Source organism: Phyllostomus discolor, chromosome 6 (genome assembly GCF_004126475.2).
Source record: "Phyllostomus discolor isolate MPI-MPIP mPhyDis1 chromosome 6, mPhyDis1.pri.v3, whole genome shotgun sequence".
In the NCBI taxonomy this organism is placed as follows: Eukaryota; Metazoa; Chordata; class Mammalia; order Chiroptera; family Phyllostomidae; genus Phyllostomus; species Phyllostomus discolor.
The window spans coordinates 158384666-158410249 of record NC_040908.2 but is presented as its reverse complement, the minus strand read 5'-3'; the positions used below and the strand labels follow the sequence as shown (position 1 = coordinate 158410249).

Below are 25584 nucleotides of genomic sequence, written 5' to 3'. Positions count from 1 at the left end.
TTATTACTTCCATATTATTACCCTACCGACCATACTCAAGCAGGCATTACTTCTGCTGGACACTGTATAATACTCTGTCCCTCTATATTAATGTTAGAACTCTGAAGCACCATTATTCTTCAACCTTCATATGCTAAGCAATATAAAAATTATATATTTAAAGTATTTTGTAGGTACAAAAATAATATTCATACTTCAAATAGTAATATGGGCTGTCTTTATATGTGGAGAAGTCGTCCAAGTTCTTATGTCTTATTTTATTTTCTTCAATCTGTAATCAACAGTATTGATTCTGAAAAAGATTATATTAAGAGAAAACAAGAAAAAATCTTCCATTAACTAAAATAAATTTATAGTATAAACTACAGCAAACTCATCATATAGTTCATAAATCCATAGTCTTAAGAGAGACATTTTACACATAAAATTTGAACATAACACTTTTCTAAGAAATTATGAAAATCTTAAAAATATATTTTGACCATTGAAAATATTCACCTAATAAATGTTTTTCATCTTGTCCAAGTTATTAAACCTGAGGAAGAGTTTGCTGTAGTTAAACAACCACACATGATTTTCCTGGAAGGATCAATTCTTCATTAAAAATCAGTGACACATAAATCTGCTGCCTCATTTTCTTTTTCTGGTCCAGAGTTTCTTCATGGCACTTTTCATTTCTGAATTTCTCAGGGTATAGATTAAGGGGTTTAACATAGGGGTGATAACAGTGTAGAACACAGTCAAGGATTTATCAATGGGTAGGGTAGAAGAAGGTCTCACATATATAAAAATACAAGGGACAAAGAAGAGGACCACCACAGTAATGTGGGAGCCACAGGTAGATAAGGCTTTGCGCCTCCCTTCCTGACTATGATTCCTCAGGGAGTACAGAATGGCCCCGTAGGAGATGAGTAACAGCACAAAGATGACCACACAGATGCCCCCATCATTGACAAGCACAATGAGGCCAATAATGTAAGTGTCAGTGCAGGCAAGTTTTAATAATGGGAACATGTCACAGATGAAGTGGTCAATGACATTGGGGCCACAGAAGGGCAGGTTGTAAACAAAGAGAAGCTGAACTACAGCATGTAAGAAACCTCCGAGCCAGGCCAACAGCAGCAGCAGAACACACGCTCGTTGATTCATGATGGTCAAATAATGCAAGGGTTTGCAGATGGCCACGTAGCGGTCATAGGCCATGACCACCAGGAGTAAAATCTCAGCACCACCAAATAAGTGTCCCATGAAAAGCTGGCTCAGGCAACCTTGGAAGGAAATGGTTTTGATATCATAGAGTAAGTGTACAATCATATTTGGGGTAAGTGTTGTAGAATAAACAGCATCCATAAGTGACAAGTAGCCAAGAAAGAAGTACATTGGGGCGCCCAGGGCTGAGCTGACCACGACAGTCACAACAATGAGAAGGTTGCCCATCAGTGTCACCATGTAGATGAACAAAAACACAACAAACAATATTTTCTGGCCCTGAAGGCTCTGAGTGAGCCCCAAGAGGACAAACTCGGTCACATTGGTCCTTTGTTCCATAGGTCTTTCTGTATGTCTGATTGCAGAGTTCAGGACAAAATTACCTGCAAATATAATTATTACTTATGACTTCCTGAAATCGTAAGATAATTTGTCTATTCATTCAACAAAGAGGCATCATGACATATTATGTTGCAGGAATTTCTGAGATTATAAGAATTTAAAGTTGATTAAAACATGGTCCCTAACCTCAGCAATCTTACAGACTCGTGGAGGGGCAAGTATTAGGGATGTGTGTGGGAAAAGAAGACATTATAAAATAAGTAGGTTTCCATCTGAAAGCTAATGAAAGTATACATATGGTTCATACTTTATACAAAAATAAAAACAATAAAGGTTTAATGAAAAACTAAAGCAAGATTTATTTTATGTTTACTTTCTAGTAATAAAAGAGATGACTTTCTACACTCTAGAGGTGAGAGAATCTTCTTATCATTAAAATCCCAAGTAGACATATTAAATTGTTTGAAGGATTTAGGAATAGATACCATGAAGTCAATACAAAAGTAGTTTGGGAAAAAGATTGATATTTTAGATGACAGATAGACTTAATATCTAAAATAGACAAAGAACAGTAAGTAATTAACAAATGAAAAAAGAACAAACCAATAGCAAAGTGGGTAAATCACATAAACAGGCAAATAAAGGAAGAATCAATAGAAGTGACAAAAAAAGTATAAGACGCTGAAACTCACCTGCAAACAGAAAAATACAAATTGAAGAGCCTCTTTCCTGCAGTATTACCTTGGATTTTTGAAAGTCAATCAAGTTTTATAGGTGCTACAGTTTCCTCTCATTTTTAATAACTGATAAACAATGCTTAGCAAACATATAAATTGAATCTGTCATGAGAGTGAGAAATATCTGCCTATTAAACTATGCCCAAATATTTATACTTAAAATTAGTGTCCAAGAATACTGAAGTCCATGATTTCCTAACCACTTTGCTGTACATCTGAAACTAATATAGCATAAAATGAATGTAAGCTATAATTGAAAAGTTAACATTAAAAAAGAATACTGATAAAATGGTAACATTGTCATGGATCTTTATCATATGAAAATGTCCATCAGACTATTACAGAACTGAATTAAGTCCCACACCTTTTGGTAATCAAAAGGACATTGCTGAGTACGAGAATTACATAGGAGAACTTTTAAAAGATTGAGTTTTCACACCACCAAAGCCCAGTTCAGAATTGTACATATAAATGCACTTCCTGAGTTACCTTTTTAATGAGAGAGCCATTCAATTCGTGCTCTGGGCTGTGGAGCCTCTCCCTGCCCTCTGCACACTGATGCCATCTCTGTGGACACAGAGAGCGGCTTAACACACGCAGCATCACTGGACATCAGACTCCCCACATTACTAGCTCTGGCTGTGCTTAAAGGAAATCTGATTCATCTGTCTTTCATAAAAATATTACCTTTCAAATTGTTGGGAATTTCAAAACAAATATGAATGTTCTGTAACATAAAGAACTCTGAATCTTTTTGTATTGTTGTTCAATTACAGTTGTCCCCATTTTCCCCCATTACTGTCCCCTGCCTAACCCACCCCCACCTCCACATTCAATCTCCCCCATTATCTTTGTCCATGGGTCCTTTATACATGTTTCTTGATGTCCCTTCCCCTTCTTTCCCCATTATCTCCTCCTCCCTCCCCTCTAGCTACCTTAATTGTAAACAGAGACCCAAAATATTCATTGCCAGAAGAATTTGTCCTATTAACAAACAAATGGCAAATCAACATCTTGACTAGAGAGAAAATTGTATATGAATTATTTAGATAAATATTTTCTAGTTTGTGTTTCACAACAATAAACATGAAATAGCCTTTACAACATCATGATTCCTAGTCAGTTACACTGGTCTGTCTTCACACAGCACTGTTCATCTTCAGGTTACTGGCAGGATGGAGAACAGTTTCATGTATGTAGTTTATGTTTTGAGTCCATCATTTCAATTTCTGAAAAAAGCTGGTCACATGAGTACAGACATAGACAAATACTCTCTGAGGTAAAGACAAAGTAGCAAAGTTGCGAACTACCAGTTTCATAATCAATTTATTTTTATATCCACATCTATTAATATAGATAACAATATAGGTGCTATTCATTTTGTTCTTTATAATTTCTAGATTGTTGTTAATTTTCTATAATAAAATGTATAACCTTTAAAATAAGAAGAGAAAAATTTTATGCCTCAAATTTTAAGAGCCGGTTGATGATGGGGACACATATAAAGCACATTCACAAATACCCAAAGATGCATGTATTTTACTCCAAAATTGCTGGATGTATTTACCTGTGAAAAATACAGTTTGTTCTATTAATCTAAGTCATATGAGAAGACTCAAAGACATATAAAGATCCTCTCATGAGCCATTCTCTCCCCTGCTTTGCCTGTCTGGAAGCTTCTCTGCTTCCTCAAAACCAAAAAATAGAGTTGCTTCCTCCTTCCAATCTCAGAGTTTGTGGTGACGGTTCATTATAGCACTCGACACCTTGTCCCACACTCATCTTACTCATTTTTGTATCCTCAGTGCTGGTCAAAATAATAATAATAATAATAATAATAATAATAATTGTCACTCATCACATATTAAGTGAGAGGAAAAGAAGGGAAAAGGAGGCAAATGAGAATAAACTATGGACGAGAATATAAAAGAGAAATGGAGAAGTAGAAATGCATTAAAAAGCAAAGAAAGAGAAACAGACATAAAATCCAAAGACTGACTTTGGGAGTCTGGGATCTACCCCTTATTAACCATAACATTAAATTATCTCTTTATGTGTCAATTTTTTTTTTAAAGTTGAAATATGGCAAGAATATTTTATTTTATTTTATTTAATATTTTATTTATTTATTTTTTAGAGAGGGAAGGGAGGGGGAGAGAGAGAGAGAGAGAGAGAGAGAGAAACATCAATGTGTGGTTGCTGGGGGTTATGGCCTGCAACCCAGGAATGTACCCTGGCTGGGAATCGAACCTGGGGCACTTGTGTATCAATTTTTTACCTATTAAAAGGAGGGATAAGTATGCTACATTTAGGACTGCTGTGAAAATTAAATCATTTTGAACTTAACTGCTACTGTTATGTGATTTTATTGTTCCCATGCAAGAATCATTAAGAAAAGTTTCAAAAACTGCCTCTTAAGGCAAAGGTTCTGAACCAAGATATATTGGTTCAGAAATATAGTGAGCTATAACCAAGTGAGGAGACGAGGACATGGGAAACAAGAATAAGTGTCAAATAAGTGTCTCCTCACTGTAACCAAGTGAGGAGACAAGGAGGACATGGGAAACAAGAATAAGTGTCAAAAAGGCCATTAGATTAAAAAAATTAAACAAGCTATTAAAAATATTTAATATAAAGATTGAATTATTGTTTAGTTTGCTTGTTTTTTTGTGTGTGTGTGGGATTTATTGTCCATACATTTAATTTACTCATTTGCTAAAGACATATTCCAATGTATGAAAAACTTACTCCTTCTAAACTTGAGTGACTGAGGGTAGAGTTCTCCAGGAGACAGGAAACTTAATTTAAACCCAGTTCATTATTCAAATCAATGCTTTGTAGAATGTTGTGCCTCACTAGTTTTATGATTTATATTTATATCTATAATGCGGACCAGTATCAGATATTATAAAGCATTTGTTGAGTGCAAGAAAGGGGTATGACAAGAGAGAAGGAGAGGAGAAGATATGGGAGAAGAGGAGAGGAGGAAGGGAGGGGAGAAAGAAAGGTGAGCCAAAGAAAAAGAGAAAAAAGGGGGGAAGAAAACATGACTCTTTCTTAGTAATATAAGAAAAATTTTAAGTAGGTGTGTCATAGTATTTCCAACAAGCATTGTACTTGAAATCCAAACTTTCTATCAAACTCATTTTTGATTATGGCTCTTAGGCTAATTAGCAGGAAAAAATACTGACAAATAAATAACTGACAGGTTGCTTTTATAAATTAGTCAGGAAAAGAAATTATTCTGGCCCAGCTCAATATTGATGGTTATAAACTACTGTCTTGTTATGAGTTGACTCTTTGTCAATTCAATAATACTTAAAATCCATCAGGATTTTCTTTAATCCAGAATCATGGTTATATAAATTTACTGTAAATAAATCAAAGTGTTTCCAGAAATGGAAATGCTGAAGTAAAACCTAAAAGAAGAAAACTGTGCTTCTATATACTAATGCTGACCACATCCTGTTTGTCTAAGACTTTGCATCCCAGCCTGCTGTTTCAACTAAGAATCCCAGATAGTAGACACATGCATGTCTTATTTAAAAGAAACCTGATTTTGGAGAAATGGGGAAGATTTCAGTAGCTCTAGCACATTTCTATTTTCATGGCACTCATAGAAATCTATGTATTGTAAGTGTTTATGTAGAAACTGATGTGAAAGCGTTGGTGCAGCTCCTAAGAACATGATCGCTATTTCTAAAGCTAGGAAAGCAAATTCAATTACCAAACCATCAGCAGTTGATTAAAGGTCTCTTGGATAAGGAACTCCTTGAAGACAATTCTTCAAGCCTTTTTCAGAGCTGAGCCTTAGAGTTCGGTCCCTGGGACTTGCCCTGCCTTCTCCCATCATTTGTGTAGAAGCTCACATCTAGCTACAGAAGACGTCAGGGAGAGATGTTGCCTCTGTGGTTCACTCTGCCAAGAAATTCTCAGTCCCACCCCTCAACTCCTTTAATTCTCACAAAATAGAGACGAGTTTTACTCACGTGGGCAACTCACCTCTGTGCTGTTTCCTCCAGGGAAGAGAAATTAATCTAAAGAGTCTTTGCCAAGATGGAAACCAACTACCTCTCCCTTCACATTTTGACAAGGGTTAGAATTCATCTACAAGACTGGGATAATCATCAGACTACAGCCATAACCTGAATTCTTCATTTCTTTGTTTTTCTGATAAATGTTCATTAAACATGTAAAAGTACCAGGCAGTGGTGTTCAATGATAAAAATAAAAATAACTATTGAGTGACATATGCTAGGCCCTGTGTTAAACACATGATATAATAACAGTACCCTTTGTGATGGGTACTATTATTATTCCCATTTTACAAATGAGGAAACTGAGGCACTGTGAGTTTAGGTAAATCACCCAGGATCAGGAGTGAGTAATGGCAGGACTGAACTTTAAACACAAGTAGTCCCCTACAGCCCAGATAGTGTCCCTGCTCTCATGTTATAAGCATTCAATTAATTAGAAAAGAGAATGTGGTGAGCACTATAAAATAATCAAGAGTTCTAAGTCTGTGTAATATAAACAGGGTAGTAGGAAGAATGCCTAGGGAAGGTATTCTGAAGGAAGTAATGAAGCTGAAGCCAAAAAAAAATTACCCAAAGTCTAGAGTAGATAAGTAAGAGAGGGTGTGGGAAGATTAACAAATTTGGGAATTGAGCTGTGCTGCATCTCTTGGTGAATTGTGCATAAGGTGCCTGTGTGAGCACACCTGGTGCATATGTGATTCCACCTTGTTATGAGGTAAACCAATCCATCGTGCTTTTCCAAATATATACTCAAGTACACTACACACTTTCACTGTTAACTATCAACTGGCTAGAAATTACTTGAGCAGAAGAGTGACGACGCATCAACAACTGAGAAACCCCAGTTATAACTGGCTCACTAACATGAGTAACAGCTTAGTTAAAGCACACAGACATTGGATAATGTAAATCCACTCTAATTTCAGCTGTGCCATGTAGATGCTTTCTTTCCTTGAAATAAGTTAAGTAATCCTCGTTAGCTTCAATTTTTCTCATCTTCAAAGTGAGACTAATGATACATACCATTGTTTAGAGAATTAAATAGATCAAATATTTAAACAGTTAAAAAATAGACAATAAATAAAAGCCATATCTCTACTAACTTAAAAAAAAAGCATCTCAACCTCGAGACGGCATTTCCACTAAGATTTTGAGAATGTATTTTCAAGTGATGAAAGAAATCTACCTTCTCAGACACTCATGAATTACTTCCCCTCACAGAATAATTAAACACTCCCTCTCTCCCTGGAGCTGCCTGCTCTGCAGGCCTCCAGCGCAGAAGCCTGCAGCGGTGCCTGGGGTGCATTCCCTGGGCTCAGGCACCCTTCCTGGTGGTGCTTCACAGCTGATGTTGCTGTTTCTGGTTCATAACATTTCTTTTCACTATTTAATTTAAAGACTACATGCAAACAGTAACTAGGGAAATGGAGTGACTGTGTTATTATCAGACCAAAAAAAAAAAGACTTTTAGACAAAAATTGTTACAAGAGAAAAGGCAAGACAACATGTAATGATAAAAATATCAATCCATAAAAGACAGATATCATTATAAACAAAAATGTAAAAATTGACAGATTAAAGGGAGACTAGACAGTTCTACAATAAGAATTACAGATCTCAATATCCAATTTTCAATAATGTATAGAATAACTAGAAATAAGATCAATAAGGAAATAGGGTATTTAAACAACACTATAGACCAACTAGAACTGAAATATGTATGACCCAAACATACTGGAATACATGTTCTTCTCAAGTGAACATGACAAATTCTTCACGCACAGCTACAGGTTAGGTCACTAAACAAGGTTCAATATATTTAAAATGATTGAATCATCTAGAGTATCTATTCCCACTACAAAGGAATGAAATTAGAAAGTAATAACAGAAAGGAAACTGAAAAATTCACCAATATGTAGAAATGTCACAACTTACTGTTAAACAACCAATGTGTCAAAGACAAAACACAAAGGAAATTAGAAAATATCTTGAGACAAATGTGAATGAAAATACAACACACCAAAACTAAGGAATGAGCAAACAGCAGTCCCCAGAGGAAAATTTATGTCTGTGAACACCTATGCTGTAAAAGAAAAGGTTCTCACCTTGATAAATAAGAAAAAGAAGAAAATATTAAACTAAAAGCAAGTGGAAGGAATAAAATAACTATTAGAATAGAAAAATGAAATACAGAATAGAAATAATAGAACCAACCAAACCAGAAGCTTGGTTCTTTGAAAAACTTGACAAATATTTAGGAAAATTAATCAAGAACAACAGAGATGACACTAATTATTAAAATAAGGAATGAAAGCAAGGATATTACTAGCAAAGTTATAGAGACTTTTAAAGTAAGAAAATAGTAAGCAACCTAAGTGCCCAGCAGTAACTGAGTGGAAAAGAAAAACTATGGTACATTTATACAACGAAATACTAGACAGCAGGAAGAAGGAGCTCCTACTCTTAGTGACAGCATGGATGGAACTGGAGAGCATAATGTTAAGTGAAATGAGCTAGGCAGTGAAAGACAAATACCATATGATCTCACCTAAAAGTGGAACCTAGTCAACAAAACAAACAAGCAAGCAAAATGCAACCAGAGACATTGAAATAAAGAACAAACTGACAGTTACTAGAGGGGAGGGGGAGAGCAATAATGGGGGAAAATAGGGGAAGGTCTATGAAGAAACATGTATGGAGGACACATGGACAGAGTCAAGGGGGTGGATTGGATTGTGGGAGGCAGGGACAGGTAAGGCAGGGGCCTGTGGTGGGATGAAAATGGAGACAACTGTACTTGAACAACAATAAAAAAGTATCTATTAGAGATATTAATCTTTTTAAATGTTTTTCTTTTTGTTAGTTATCTCTTCTCTCTCAAACATTTTTTTCTATATTGTACCAGAAGGGCAATGAAAATGAAGGACTTTTCAATTTCTGTCTCAGTTCTTCCCACTTATGATAGTTTCGGGGTTATGCAATTTCTGCTTGGGAATTTTCTTGCAATTTTTTGTTATTACATTTTTTCCCCCTGTATGCACTGATTTCCATTAGATTTTTATAGTTTCTGATAGCTGCATTTTCTTAGAATCTTGGTGATTCATCAATTGCTTGCTTTGCTCTCAACCAAAATTGATTCTTTTCCTAGGTTTCTACCAGGGTTGTTCATACATCATCTGGCTGTTTTCTTCCAGGGAGAAAGTAATACTGCTCTGATCTACTTATGTGGAGTGAACCATTCCCATGTAAATGTAAGCAAAATTGACATGTTTTTTAATGGGAAAAAAAGCTTTAAGAACTTTGCAAGCTTCATCACATTCTTTTAAACTCTGAGTGTTGGTGACAGGTCCTGGTCCCGCAGAGACCTGTTGCCTGTCTGTGTCAAGGGCTCATTAGCCAAGCACGTGAGTTGGAAAATAACATCCACAGAAAAATGGCACACACCCACAATGAATCAAATTTATTTTCTGCTTTGTATGACTGCATAAATACCACAGGTTTATTGTAATACACTGCTGAATTTCAGTTAAACAAAGAAAATTAATAAAATGATTTACTCTGAGATTCTCATAGTTAACATCAATGATTATATTCTTCTTGATCATTTCTGATGTGTGTGCATACTTGGTGCACAAAGTATGAGTGTGATACCTGTGTTTTTATAGGAGATGCTCACTTTCATACACATTTATTTCCCTTCCCTTAGATTTCCTCTTCTGTTTATCATCTCTAGGAAAATATACTTAAAAACAGTAACTTGTGAACATTCCCATGATTACTCCAAGCTCTTCTTATTATATGCAAATATTTTAATAAAAATAGTTGTTCTATGATATCAGTGGGTTATATTATATAAAATATTTAATTTGATATACACATAAACCCTGCCTAACACTCACTGGTATCATCATAGCAACATCATTTATTGTAGAAAACCACATTCCTAATGAAAGATGTTTTTCTTCTCTGACAACATAATTTCTCTATCAAGTCATTGCTAGGCCTAAATAGACATAAAATGTTAATTAATATTCCATTACCAATCTGGTTTTAAAAATTTCTGTGACAAAATTATGAAAATGAGTGACATAGTTTCCAATATATGCTATAGCAGAGACTATATTACAGTTGAATCCATTACATTGATCCTTGTCAAAAGTTCTTACTGAGAAGGAACATTTCACAATAAAATTATACCACTTACCTAAGAGTGAATCACTATTTCTGGACACATGTACAACTTTTCAACTGAAGACAGAAAGTCTCTCAAAGTTTTAACTAACTTTTAATATGGAAATAGATAAATTGATTTTAAGATAAACAGCTGTTGAAATTTTATTAAAGATCTGCCAGACATCAATCAATTCCTGTAAATAGACTCACCTTTTATAAGTGAAGTAGATTATTTACATAGCAGTTTCTTCAGTGCGTTTATGACATCCTTGTTTCTTAGACTGTATATCATGGGGTTAAATAAGGGAGTCGTGATGGTGTAGAAAAGAGAAAGCACTTTGTCAGTTCCTGCTGAGTCTTGGGTCTTGGGTCTTAAATAAGTGATAGTGGCTGATTCAAAGAACAGTGTCACCACTATAAGATGAGATGAGCAGGTGGAGAAGGCTTTGGCCCGACCTGTGGCTGATGGCAATTTAAGAATTGTAGAGATGATTTTGCCATAGGAGGCAAGGATTGACAGAAATGGGACTGTGACAAACATCACAGCAGCTATGTAGACCATCGTTTCACTCACAGTGGTGTTCCCACAGGCCAACTTGATTATTGGGGGGATGTCACAGAAGAAGTGGTTGATGAGGTTAGAACCACAAAAGGACAGAGAGAAAATCTGGAATGTCTGCCCTATTTGGACTGGAATGCCACCCATCCAAGAGCCAGCCACGAGCCGGACACAGACCTTGTGGTTCATAACTAGAGGATAGTGCAGAGGGTGACAAATGGCCACATAGCGGTCATAGGCCATCACAGCCAGAAGGAAACACTCAGTGGCTCCCAGCATGAAGAAGAAGCACATTTGTGCAGCACAGGCAACTAAAGATATTCTTCTTCTCTGGGTCCAAAGATTCGTGAGCATTCTGGGGAGAATAACTGACACGTAGCAGATTTCCAAAAAGGAAAAATTGCCCAAGAAAAAATACATTGGGGTCTGGAGAGCAGGGTCTAGTTTCGTTAATAGAAATACAGTGCCATTGCCTATCAATATCATGATATAGACGATTAAGAATAATCCAAATAGAAACCACTGGAGATGGGGGAACATCAGCAAAGTCCAGGAGAACAAATTGCATTGGTTCAGTCATATTTCCCTCTGGTGGCTTTTCTTGGTGCTTCATCTGTGGACAGAGGAAATGAACAGTGTGCTTTTATTTTTACCCTCATGGGTGAGTGCCTCTTCTTTAAATTGTATCTGGAGGTGAAGATAGGTTTTCACGATCACTGCAATGGTTTCTAATTAATACATTTCTCATTTTCTCAGTGCAGACATTACAGATTATCACTGCAAAATTCCCTTAAATTATTTTTAAGATCATTGTTTGTACTTTCTGTATACAGCCCAGAATAAACCAAACTATGCCCTGCTCAACACAGACACTGGAGAAACTGGGAGTTGTTGAAGACAGACCCACAGCTTGGCCATATAACCTCCCTTTTCATGAATTATGCTTCTCGACAATCCAGCTCTGTATTAAAATTGTCTTCCTGTACTTGAACAACAATACAAATCAAAAGTATTTAATAAAAAAGAAATAAAAAAGTCTTCCTTATACTTTTTCAACTGCCTATTGTAAACCTTCATTTTTCTTCCATCATTAGATTACCTTGAACATACATGTCCTTCTTATACAGTTCATATTATTAGGTAGTTGACACACAGAGAAAGAGAGAGGGAGAGAATTTTATAGCACATAGTAGAATAAAACAAATTATTTTTAGTAGAAAACTGAGTGGGGAATATAAGAGGGTTCTATTCTGGAAAATCTGCCTGGGAACACAGACATGGATAGAAGCAGGAAAGAGGAAACCCTGGACACACAGAACTGGCCTAGAATGTGGGAGCCAACCTGTGTGCACGGGTGCGGCAGGGGGAAATGTCTTACCTGGGATGTTTACCGCATGTGCTGAGTGCCCCTCCACTATCTCTGTAGTTCTTTAGAAACAACACTTTAAGTAAGCATTTCTAAACTCCCTTTTTTTTTAGACATAAAGATACTGACACTGACTAATGGCAGATACTTTGATCATTTGCACAAAAGTTTTTTTCCCAATGTATTGCTATTTTAATTTGGATAGCTTAAGAAAATTGGTGCATTTGCAAAAAAAAAGTTTTATGATGTCAAGTCAGAGCCTAGGATTTCTTTTCTTAATTATTGGACTTGAGTGTGAATCCTAACTCCAAACTCTGTGAAATTAAGCAATTGCTTACATTTTCTAAGTTTTACTTCCAATACATGTAGTAGGTAAAATTGCCTATCACTTTTAATCTGGTATTGCTTATGGTTTCATAATTATAACTATGAATGTGAGTTATGTTCCTAAATTTTTATCCCTCAGGGTTGTAACACATTGCCTAGTAAAATTGTACTTAGTAAGGTTATTGAGTTTCTTCTGTTGGTAATTACTTTTTCCCATTGTTTTCCATTCACTCCAGGACTGGAGTAAAGTGAGTGACACTCTTGGGTATACAATTTGAGAGGCACTGACTCACTTTCAAGGGTGGCTGATTCTGCCCTGTACCATCCTGAAAGTGTGGCCCTCCTTAGATATTGCATCCCAAGCATCTCTTGGCTCAAGATATGGCTCAGCACTGCTTTTCATTTCTGTGTCCTGGTGTGTTTGAACCATGTCCTCCAAACAGAGGGTAACTATAGCGTCATGGATGAGGAATGTAATCCTACCAAGATGGACAGGATTTGAATGATAGTTTCCCTACCTGCTGGCTGTGTGACCTCTCGCACATTGCTTAATACTCTGTGCCATAGTTCACTCAAGTTTATAATTGGCTAACCAACATATAAATACTTAGGACTGTAACATAAATTAATTCATTTAATGTATCCAAAAGCAACTTGAAGAAGTCCTAACATTTATAAATACTAGCTATTATTGTTTTTATTGGAAACTAAATTTTATTTTTCTAAATTTTCCTCTGTGGTCTAAACTGCATGAAAAAATACCCTCTGACTTACTTTATGTGTGCATCACATGTTTAATTTAGGACAGGAATGAGATCTTAAAGCAAACATCAGAGTGTTAAAAAATTCTCCATGAATTTTCTGCCAATATTTTTGTTTGTATTCTTATCTCTGATCTGTGGACCTAATTCTAAGATTACTCATCACTATCCAGCCCTTAGTGTTGCAATCTGGCTCCTTGCTTTTGGAAGCCTTTTCTCTTACTATCACTAAATGATCTGAGAGATGAGGACTGTGACTATTTTCCTACTGGAGACCAATATACATTTTAGAATATGCCTGATTCCAAAACTAAGTAAAGCATGAAACACTTTTTAAGTGAAACCATTATTCTTACAAGGGAGAAAAGAATTAACATACCATGTAATCCAACTTTTAGAAAAGATTTTATTTATTTATTTTTAGAGGGGGAGGGAGAGAGAGAGAGAGAGAGAGAGACATCTATGTGTGAGAGAAACATCAATTGGCTGCCTCTCCCACACCCCAGCCAGGGACCTGGCTTGTAACCCAGGTATGTGCCCTGACTGGAATCAAACCAGTGACCTTTTGGTTCACAGGCTGGCACTCAACCCCTGAGCCACACCAGCCAGGGTGTAATCCAGTTTTTAAGTATCATATTTATGAATGGTAGCATTTAATGGAAGTAATTTAACTTATTACTTCAATTACTTCTGTTGCTAAAGATATCTACATATATATATATATATAAGATATAAGATATATATATATATATATACACACACATATATATATATATCTAAATTTGTAATGGCACAAACCCAATCTTCGGTGATAAAATCATAAATGTATAACATAAAATATGCAAGATCTGTGCATGGTTTTCTCTAGAGAAGAACAAGGTGGAAAAATAGATTCACTTTTTTGAGCTTTAACAAGATTATCTACATGAGTATTCTTTCCTGTAAATGTTTAAGTTCTTATTATTCAAGGAAGTCAAATTCAATCTTTAGTAGCTTTATTTTAAATTCCAGCTTTCATTCCTTGGATAAATCCAAATAATTAAGGGAATGTTTTAATTTGTTACATATAAGACACTACCTAAGCTTCAGTTATATTTATACATTTGATACAAAAAGTCAAATTAAATCTTGAAATCCATAAAATACTTAAAATTTTATATTAAAAAGTACTTAATTTTGTCTTTTTTTCTGTTAAAATAAATGTTTTTTGGATTCCCTAATGGCTGGACATTTATTTCATGGATTGTTTCACTTCAAATCGCCTATTATAATATCAAGCTGAATGCATAAATATGAAATTTATTTGCTATGTTGGCTGAAAATGAAGTTTTCTATAATATTATCTATACCTAGAAAATATTCTTTAATATTACAGTTTTCAGTATTGTGAAGTGATTTCACATCATTACTTATCATTTCAGTACACATTGTATTTAATAGAATTACAATATGCAGGAGTTGCTTCACTATACCACATACCCTACTATAAATTAAATATTAATTTTAAATTTAAAAACAAGTACTAAAGCTTAATATCAGTATAAAGTAGTTCACATTTACCTTTTTTTATTTGTGATGTTGCCAATTTTTCTCACTGTAGCGGGTTTCGATTTTTAAATTAATGTAGGTGAACACACTTGTTTCATGCACCTCAAAATAGTGTGTTCTTTCTAAACATAAGATGCTCTTTTAATAAAAGTTGTCATCTCTGCCCCAGGGATCTCTTCCACCTGACATATTTAAATTTTTAATTGAAACAATACTTTGGCACTGTCTGATTTGCTGTGTGTATTTTTTCCCTGAAAGCTCTCACTTTACCCAGAATTTTCCTTCCTCAGTCTCTCTGTGGAGTAGAGTGTTCAGTGGACCTTATTTCTTAGACACAAAGAGCATGCTGAGCAATACTATTTGAGGCCATCCAATATTGACAAACATTCAATTTTTACCTTATTTAATATAAATGCTCTATATGGAGCTTCTGCTCCTATTAAATGGAAATCTTGAAGTTGTTCTTCTTAAAAGGATTTAAAATAAGATTTTATTTATTTATTTATTTATTTTAGAGAGATGGGAAGGGAGAGAGAGAGAGAGAGAGGCATCCATGCGCAAGGTACACATCAATTGGTGGCCTCTAGCTTGTCTCCAACTGGGGACCTGGCCTGTAACCCAGGCATGTGCCTTGACTGGAATGAAATCAGTGATCTTCTGGTTTTCAGGCTGGCATTGAATCCACTGAGCCACACCAGCCAAGGCGAACTTGTTTATTTTTTTAAAAAACATTCTTTTCTAATAGGTTGCTTCATTACTAAAAGCTGGCCCGTGTAACAGTTGTAATAAATGTTCTGAAGACAGGTACTATTTATATATACAAAACTAATGCATCTGCTTCTTCATGACCACCTGAGCAAACCTGAGATTTAGTCACTGGATGTATTTGTTAAACATAGTTCAAAATTTAAAATTTTAACTCAAGATAAATATTAGTAGGGAGAATTTTTTTTTAACAGTATCACCATCTTTTCCCAAATTTACCTAACATCTTTAAGTTGTGAATACTTTCAAACTTTACTTCTAATCAAATGAGAATCTGGTGAAAGCCCAGCTGACACATCAGGAAAGATGCCAAGCGAACAGGCTTCAACTGTGGGAAAGACATACTGTTTTCAATGCTGACATTATTTAAGAATCTTGGGTTGGAACCAATGTCTCATGACAAAAACAGGATGCTGCTTCCTATTATTTAGTGAATGGCGATTTCTGAAGGTTTATGTTTCTGAGGAAAATACATTTACAAGACAGGAAATTGCTATAGTCATGTGACACCAGAGAGTGACTAGGAGAGTTTCTTACAAAATATCAGGGGTCATTTGCCATCAGGGAAGGCCAGGGAGGAGTGGGCAGTGAGACACCTCAGGGGACCAAGATGTGACACAGCACAGCACCAGAGTGAGGAGCAGGCAGGGCTGACTACTGCAGGTGTGCATCCAAGTAGCTCAGCTGAAATGGAGTTCTAAGCTTCATAATCAGCACGGTGTAGTATCACGCATGGCTAGAGAGATCTCCTGGTGCCACGGAGTATAGATTCCGGAAAAAGACTCAAATACAAGTGAGAATGTATCATTTAACAAAGAGAGCTCACCAAATTGGCAAGTTATGGACTATAAAATAAATGCTACTGGGAGAACTGAAGAGCCTTACGAGAAAAAAATAAAAAATAATAAACTTTTCTTAATCCCTTATACTACAGCAAGAAAAACTCCCAATAATATATAAGTTTAAATATTTTAGAAAGTGAAATGATAAGGGTAATCTATGAAAAATCTTTAAATAATTTTACAGGAAGAAAAATTAAGTATAACACAAAATTTAGAAAGCAGTACACAAAAATTGAAAAAAAATCTTTGCAAAATAAATAATTCTGCATTATAAAAAGAAACAAACCTCTGATGTGAAGTCAAATAGAACTGATAGAATGGAAAAGTAATTACAAATAATATCTCAAATAAAGTGCTCTTATTCTTAAATACTCAAGATCAGTCCAAAATTAAAAAAAAAAACAAAAACAACTGAACAGATGAAAGAACATTTCACAGAAAAGATATGAAAGTAATTTTTTAAACATTTAGACACTCAACTTCAATTATAAAAAATTAAATTTTAATTTGAACAAGTAATTAGTTAAAAAAATAAGACACTGACTGTGCATTTTATGTATATAAGGAGGAAGCAGGCACCATTGATCAGCATCAGAATTGTGTTTGCGTTTTGAATCAATCAGTAAAATTTGCAGACATATGATATTCAGTAAGATGATATTATATCAGCCGCAGATTGTCATCCAACTAAGCTAAAAAAATCACATGGGCTATCCCTTTCTGACTTTATGAACCTTAATTTTGAATTGTCACATATCCTTTTTTCTCTCAGAGCTCTCTGATGTGTCCAAAATAGAAGTTTTATAATTTATGCAAATTTCCCTAGTGCTTGCAAGAAGAAGACTGCTTTGCCATGACCAGTGATCTTAACCGGTCATAGACATTATTTCTTTATTGGTTGGAAAATATATGTGGCTTGGTTTGGAGTAAGTCCTTGCATAGGTTTGATTCATTTCCCCCAAACAATTCAGTAGTATCACCACTCTTGAATATATTTGTGGTGTGGATTATTTTTTGAGGTAAAGAGCAATTAATTTTCCTGAAATAGTTTCAGGAAAAATAGAAGTGTGGCATTGTTCCTTGTGGAAAACAAATTCTTGCGATGTCTAAAGGGAAAGAATTTCCTGAGACGAGCATGGGAGGGTGGGATTCTGTGGTATGGTTTCTTTATGAGGTACAATGAAGAGGGTTCCCATCCTGACTTCCCGATGTCCCATCTTCATCCGTTTCACTGTGGAAATAGTCCCATCTTGTCTGCACTAGGGCCAGGATGTGGGCCACTGCCCAGAGTTTGTGTTCCGTATTCAAGTCCAGTCGATTTCAGACAGGAAAAGTCAAGAACCATATGATATCACTCATATGTGGGATGTGAAAGTGAAAACCACAGGTGAACAAACAAAACAAACAAACAAAAACTCAGGCACAGGCAGCAGTGTGGTGGTGACTAGAAGGAAGAGGGGTGGGTGGGTTACTAGTAAATGTAAAGGGGGTCAAGTAAACAGTGAAGGAAGAAGATTTAAATTGAGTGGTAGGAATCCTGTGGTAGGCACACAGAGCAATATGCACATGATGTATCATAGAACTGTACACTTGAAATGTATATAATCTCATTAATAATCAATGTCACCCCAATAAATTTAATTAAAAGAGTAAGCACAACAAAATTAAAGAATTCTCTAGATAAAAGCAGACTGTTGGCTAAGGTGCTGTCTTGGTGCACAGTCCTGCATCCATGAGAGCTCCCGTTGGTCCACACCTTTTACACCTGTGGCGTAATTAGTGCTGATTCATTTATTTAAAAAATTGTGTGTTGTTGAGGAGTGTGTCATAGATCTCATTTGATTTTAATATGCCTTTTACTGGTTACTGATGAGTTATTTTCATTTTCTTGGTCATTTGGATTACCCTGTTTTGTGAAATGCTCCTTCAGGGTTCCTGTCAACTTTTCTCTCAAGTTTTCTGTGTTTTGAATTTAGAGCAGTTCTTTGTATGTGGTGTATTAAGCATTTTGCATTGAAAATTTCACTCTGAATGGCGTCCTTGCATGCAGAACACTTCTTTGTCAATTCCATTCAACATATCAATGCTTTCCACTATGGCTCCTTATCTTATTAAAACTATTTTTCTCACTACTGAGGTCATAAAAACATATTACCTTTGAAAAGAGTCATGCTGCATTAATATTTAGGCTTAAAGATTATCTGAATATGTTTGCAAATTATGTGAAGCAAGAGTCACTTTTTACACATTTACATGAATTTAAATTAATGTAACTTATTAAAATGCCATCTTTTCTACACTGCAAACTTTTACATATTCCATCGTGTTCATGTTCTGCAGTCATTCAGAAATGATTCTTGAAAGAGTTTCCATATACAGCATTTTTTACTGGCTGACTTCTTTTTAATTCAATAATAATGAATGGAGAGTAGAGCTAAAATATACACTATGATATTTTAGGGAAATATTGGGGCATGAATTACTAGATAGAAGGTATTATATTTTTGTGTAAATGGTTTCAAATGAGCAGCAAACTTTTGCTAACAGAGATTTGTCCACTACCCATAAGATTTTCTGAAATATTAGTTTCTTATTGGAAATATTACCATTTGCGATAGCAGAAAGTTGAGCCAAAAACGGCAACTGCAAGAATAAGTAAGGACAATCAATTCACTGTGGAGCAGAAAGAGAAAATACAAACTAACTTCTAATTAGACAAAAGCAGAACTAAAGGGAAAACAGAAAATACATTCAAATCAGTGGCTGATGCATTGAACATTAAGGTACCATTTCCTCTAGGCCATACTGTCACCTTTATTCCTCAGAATGTATATCATGGGATTAAACATCAGGGTGACAATGGTATAGAAAAAAGAGAGAAATGTGTCTGTCCTGGAAGAATGTTTGGATTTGGGTCATGAATGTTTGAATAGCAGAACAGAGCCACGACTATGTTGTGAGATGAGCAAGTAGAGAAAGTGTGGGCTCATCCTGTTGCTAATGGCAACCTCAGGGTGGTGGAGACAATTTTACTGTAGGAGCCAAATATCAACATAAAGGGAATCATAATACACAGCACACGAACTGTAAAGACCTGAATCTCCCACAGGAAAGTGTCCCCACGGACCAGCTTGAATACTGGGAGGAGATCGCAGAAGAAGTGAATAACTTAGTTAGATCCACAGAATGGCAGAAAGCCAATGTGCATGTCTGCCCCAGCTTGACTGGAGCTCCACTCATCCAACAGTCAGTCATTGTCAGCCAGGTACAGAGCTGCTGCTTCCTACCCTGAGGACACTGCAGAATGTCACAACTGGACACACTGCTGTCACAGAATGTCACTGTCAGGAAAAAAAAAATTTGTGTGCTCAAGCATTAAGATAAAACATACTTTTGTTGCAGAAACAATGAAAGATAGATTTCTTTTGTGAGCCTAAATTTTTATGAGTATTCTATAAAGAATGAGAAATAGTATAAGAGATTTCCAGGAAGAAAAAATTACTGAGGAAAAAATGCACTGGAGTATTGAGAGCGTGATCAGCTCTGATTATGAGGATAATGATGCCTTTTCCCTTGAGCATTATTACACAAACAAGAAAAATATCACAAAAAACTCATTCAGAGATTGGGAATACAATGAAATCCCACCAAACCAAATTTCATCATTGCAGTAAAATTTGCTTCTGATTGGTATGTTTTGGTGTTTCATCTGTAAAAATAGTGACATTAATCATCTATCCTTCTGATTTTTTTTATTGCCCAGAGGAGGTTGAGGAACTAATATATGAAGTCATTATTTCCATTCAAATGGCAGCATTTTATATCATAATGTTAAAGAGAAAAACTGAATACAATGGTGAACACATGCTAAATCTAAACATTGGGATACAATGAAATATATAGTAAGTTGGCATTTTAATGCAATCAAAGGGTTCTGGAAATAGCATTTTTAGCTTTTGTTTGTGGACAGGGCAAAGTGACTCTTTTTACCCCACATACTACAGAGTCCTTCAGCAGAATCATTGGCGTCCGTCACAGTTCCCAGTGGGGAGCTCGCCATACTGTTCTGTCTTGTGCTTCTGGCCACAGGAGACTTCCACTTGCCCTTTGGCAAGCAGCGCATGTGCATTCCTGAACTGTAACACTGCTCTTGCTCTTCCTGATTCTGCACGAACTTTTCCCCAGAATTTTATTCTTGTTTCACTTATGTGTCAAAATCAAATACATGACATTTTTACCAGGCATCATGTTTCAAGAGCTTTCCTTTACTCAATCCCATCATGCAACAGAGGCTCGATAAATGTATTCTGACCTGTAAATTGGTTAATTAGTAATGAAGGTAAGAAGTAAATTGCATAGCTAATATTAGAGGAACGTTGCTTTGTGCATATAACCTGATGTGTCTTGCTGTCTGTGATTAGTTGTTCTCGTTAAAACAATTCTCATTACAATAATTATCTGAGATACATATAGAAATCCAAATTGAACAGACTAATTATTATAAAATATAATTGTTAGGCAGTTGCTCCCCAAAATCCAGTACTAAAGTATTGGCTTCAAGTTTGTAGTTCTCCTTTAAGGTAAAAAGAACTGTGGAAACTAATATAGACAAAACTACTTCTTAATGGAGTCAGAGCCACTATCTCAGGTGCAGGGCCTTGCATTTCTTACTTCTCAATCAAGCCTTCAGAATGTCTGGGTAAAATAACCTTTACACTGGGCCAAAGCAGCCTTGTATTCCAACTAATTTCAGAACTAACAGGGAAGCAGACATCCTGACTGCAATACTGAACATTAAAGACATTCTGAGAATTAGCACCATTATGTGTATCTAAAGACTAACTTAGCTTGGGTGCACCTATAGAGATTTCTTCCTTGGCTTATTAGTACCCATAGAAAGTCCTTTGTTCTTTTCATGGAATTGTTTTCCTTCCCTTTCACGTAAATACTCTTTGCCTCCATCCCATAACACAAACACTATTTGGGTTTCTGCCTTCATCAGTGCTACCCAAATAGCTATTCTTTGATCTAAATTAAATGCTGTTACCTCTCACTTTGTCTTTTTATTTGTAAGGATAACAGAACCCCTCCCCTCAAAAAACAATGAGGTGGTTTGGAAAATAAAGTTTAGAAAGAAAAAATGTATGTGTTTTGAAACAAGTAAAAGTACAAAGAGAAAAATAAGGTGACAAAGAAATGAGAGATCCTATGTTTGTATACTATCTTAATTTTACTATTCTTAATAAAAAATCACTTGTAAAAGGTATATTTCAGGTTAAAAAAATCAGAGACTTAATCTCCCTTAATGCAATATATAACTTTTTCTATGGTGAGTCATAGAACCACCGATAAATGAAGATAAACCAGTATTATTCCTATTAAAGAGGATTTGGTCTAATAAGTTTCTGGTTTTTACCTGATTAATTATTCACACAAACATGTTGTATTTATGTATTTATGAACTTGACAGTGCTTTAGTATCAACTCATTTTTCAATTTTCTGTATCATCATAAAAGTGAGAAATCCAAATTTTCATCTTTGATTTGAATGCAAATTTTGAGCTGAAATATGTCTTATTTAACATGCTATCTTCTGAATTTTGTTTCTCAGAATTTTACAGTGTTGTTAAATAAATAAAAATGTCAATGCAACAATCAGATTGATATAAAATAATGTTAACGTTCTCCTCCAGATTAAGTTATAGCTGCGCTTTTCCCGCTCCTTGGAACAGTTTAACTATATGTGCATTTAAATGCATAGGTATGAAACATTTGTTTTAATAATAATTGATTTTTCCCCTCACAACTGAAACTAGTATGTCTTGGTTAAAATAAGACCAATGGGCATTATGATATGCTGTGTAAGATGTAACAAAACTACTGTGGATACTCAAACCTATTTATTTACTGATAGTTTTCAACCATCATAAAGGGGTTTGACAATCCTGGCTTCATTATATGAGAGAAATTGCAGCCTCACCTCAATGCCTCTTATCCTCTGAACTCTCCAGAAGCCTGTGTTCTTTACACACTTCATTCATTTCCAAGTAAGCCTGCAGTATCGCATACAGGGGACAAAGAAAAAAAATCCTAGGAAGTTCCAGCTGCTGAGTGTGTTTCAGACCTTCCATACGTGCCTGCATCAGAGAAAATGCACGTGCAGAGTGACCCAGAGGCTTCACATGACCCCAAGTTACCTCTGTGTGCTCCTTATACATGTTTGATAAGAGCATTTTATGGATAGGAAATATTTGTTTGATCAATTATTTGGCATGTTCAGGGAAAAGATTTTCCTAATTGGGTTGATATGGTGAAATCTCAAAAATGTTAACACAGTTGTTTGATTGTCATTAAGTTTGAATAGATTTAAATTATCTTAGTTATTTCACCTATGTCTTATTTAGTGCTTTAATACTCAACATTTTTAGTGTCTTACGTATTTAAGCTTTTTCTTTTTTAACTTTGTCATTTTTTATTTTGTTTGAATTATTTTTGTCAGCAACATATAAAAAGCATTTTATACATATTTTTGGTACTGAAAAAGAGATAGGCTCACTTTATGAATTTACCACTAATGTCATCTCTGTTCCTTTTGATTTGTCCAAGACCAGAAACTCATAAATGTCATTATTGGTATAATTTTTATATTGTTAATTATCTTTCTCATTTGTCAAATATAGAACCTCTTCACTGATTTAATACCATTTTCCTTTATTTTTTGTTTGAGGATTGTTTTATTTATCATCATTTAATACTCACAGTCATTTATTTGTAATTATGTTCATTTTTAATAATCTTACATTTGTCCACCTCAATGTCTACTATAAAGGCCTTTTAGTTGTTTTTTTAAAAAAGATAAGGTACATAGATACAGTGGGATACAAAAAGTCGTAAGAAAAGGTGAAACAGTGCCACCTGAGATAACATGGATGCACCTTAAGAATATTATGCTAAGCCAAATGAGTCAAACAGAAAAAGTTAAGAGCCATATGATTTCACTCATTGTGGGAAATAAAACTAAAAGTAACAAACAAACAAGAAAAAACCTCATAGATAGACCATAGGAAGGTAGTTCCCAGAGGGAAGGGGGAAGGGGGCAGTAAAGGGTGAAGGGGGTCAAATATATGGCGGCAGAAGGTGACTTCACCTTGCATGGGGAACACTAAACGCAGTATGCAGGTGATGTATCATGGAATCGAACCCTTGAAACATATATAATTTTGTTAACCAGTCACCTAATACATTGAACTAAAAAAAGAGTCTTAATGTTATATATTGATACTTTTTAGTTCACAAAAAAATCTGTTGTTTCTTTCAAAAATCAAAGATAATTTGGTTGATATTGAAATTTCTCTGCCAAGTGCTGAATATCCTTAAGACAATTAATAGGAGTGAGAAAGGGTTAAATGGAAGAATATTCTTTGCTCTGTAGTTTTATATTTATTAGATAAAAGTTACTTCTTTTAATTTACATATTACATTCTCTCTAATAAATCTAAACTATGAATAAAAATAATTAAAAATCATAAATTATTTGAAATCTTGTCACTGTGAAGAGGCCAATATTTTTTTCTAATACAGAAAACAAACTGGTTGGTGGTTGCCAGAGGCAGGGCAGGTGGGTAGGCAAAGTGGATGATGTGGGAGAAAGGTACAAGCTTCCAGTTGTTAAATAAGTAATTCATATGGATGTCATCGCCATGGTGACTTTAGGTAACAGTACTGTATTGCATATGTGAAAGCAGCCAGGACAGTAGATCTTAATCACAGTTCTAGAACTCAGAGTCCAAAATCACAGGATCGGCTGGGTCTTACTCCTTCTGAGGGTTGTAAGGGAGAATTATTCTTGCTTCTTCCAGCTTTTGGTGGTTCTTGACCTTTTTGGTTGCATGATTCTTGGCTGCATCACTCCAATCTCTGCTTCTATCTTCACATGATATTCTTCTCTGTACTTCTGTATCTGTTTCCTAAACTTCCTGTGCCTTTCTGTCTCATAATGACACTGTTCATAGGATTTAGTGCCCACCTTAAGTTAGGATGATCTCATTCTCTTAAATCTGCAGAGGCCACATTTGTAGGCTCTAGATAAACATATATTTAAAGGGGCTGACATTCAACCAGATACACATCGATATGGATAGTTTAGAGTAAAAATTTCAGATATTTCTAATACTAATTAGATATGACTAAAGCAAAACCTGAAGCTACAAGGGGAGGGGATGATGTAATAACAGAACAGAGTGCTGAGATAATAGTGGAGGGGACACCCTCAGGATTTGTAGCCATAGTGTGCCATGGACAGCAACAACAGACAGAAATGAGGAAAAATGTAAGGGAAACACTAAGATTCCCCTGCTTCTGCCATCTTGGCTGCTGCTGGTTTTTCTCATTGGCCAAATCCAATCACAGTGCAGAGCAGGTCAGTAACCATATCTGAAGGAGTGGGAAGATTACAGAAATTACATCAGAGAACATAACTCTAATCCATGATTATGTAACACACCCAGTTCACAATTACTTGCTGGGGCAATCTCCTTAATTCACTAGTTCATAATGAGAGGAAAGATGAATTCTTCAGATTAGATTGTTACAATTGAGATAATCTGTGCCTCTGATTATAGAGAAGCCCTTTCCTTAACCTTATGAAACTAAAACCCCTTAACATAATGTGAGGTTCCTATGATGATATTCATGATCATCATTTAAAAATATGACATAACAAAACTGTATTTTTTCTGTTGTATCTACATGGCCAACACATAAACAAAGTCTTCTGTAATTTCAAGTGTCTGAATCATTGTAATGACTTAGTTAGTAGCTTTTTCAGTGCCACCATGATGTCTTTGTTCCTCAGGTGTATATGATGGGATTCAATGTCGGGATCAAAATGGTGTAGAAAAGAGAGATCAGTTTTCCGA

General features: G+C 35.3%; 1 protein-coding gene and 1 pseudogene across 1 annotated transcript; both read right to left on the bottom strand.

Moving 5' to 3' along the window:
• Positions 1-432: 432 nt before the first annotated feature.
• Positions 433-2377, bottom strand: LOC114490191 (olfactory receptor 4A15-like). Its single transcript, XM_028504118.2, has 2 exons — positions 2244-2377; positions 433-1592 (listed from the first exon to the last, which is right to left on the bottom strand). The coding sequence occupies exon 2, from the start codon at positions 1546-1548 to the stop codon at positions 631-633; it is 918 nt and encodes a 305-aa protein (XP_028359919.1). The 5' UTR covers positions 1549-1592; positions 2244-2377; the 3' UTR covers positions 433-630.
• An 8216-nt stretch (positions 2378-10593) lies between these two features.
• On the bottom strand, positions 10594-12039 carry LOC114490212 (annotated as a pseudogene).
• Between the last annotated feature and the right edge of the window lie 13545 nt (positions 12040-25584).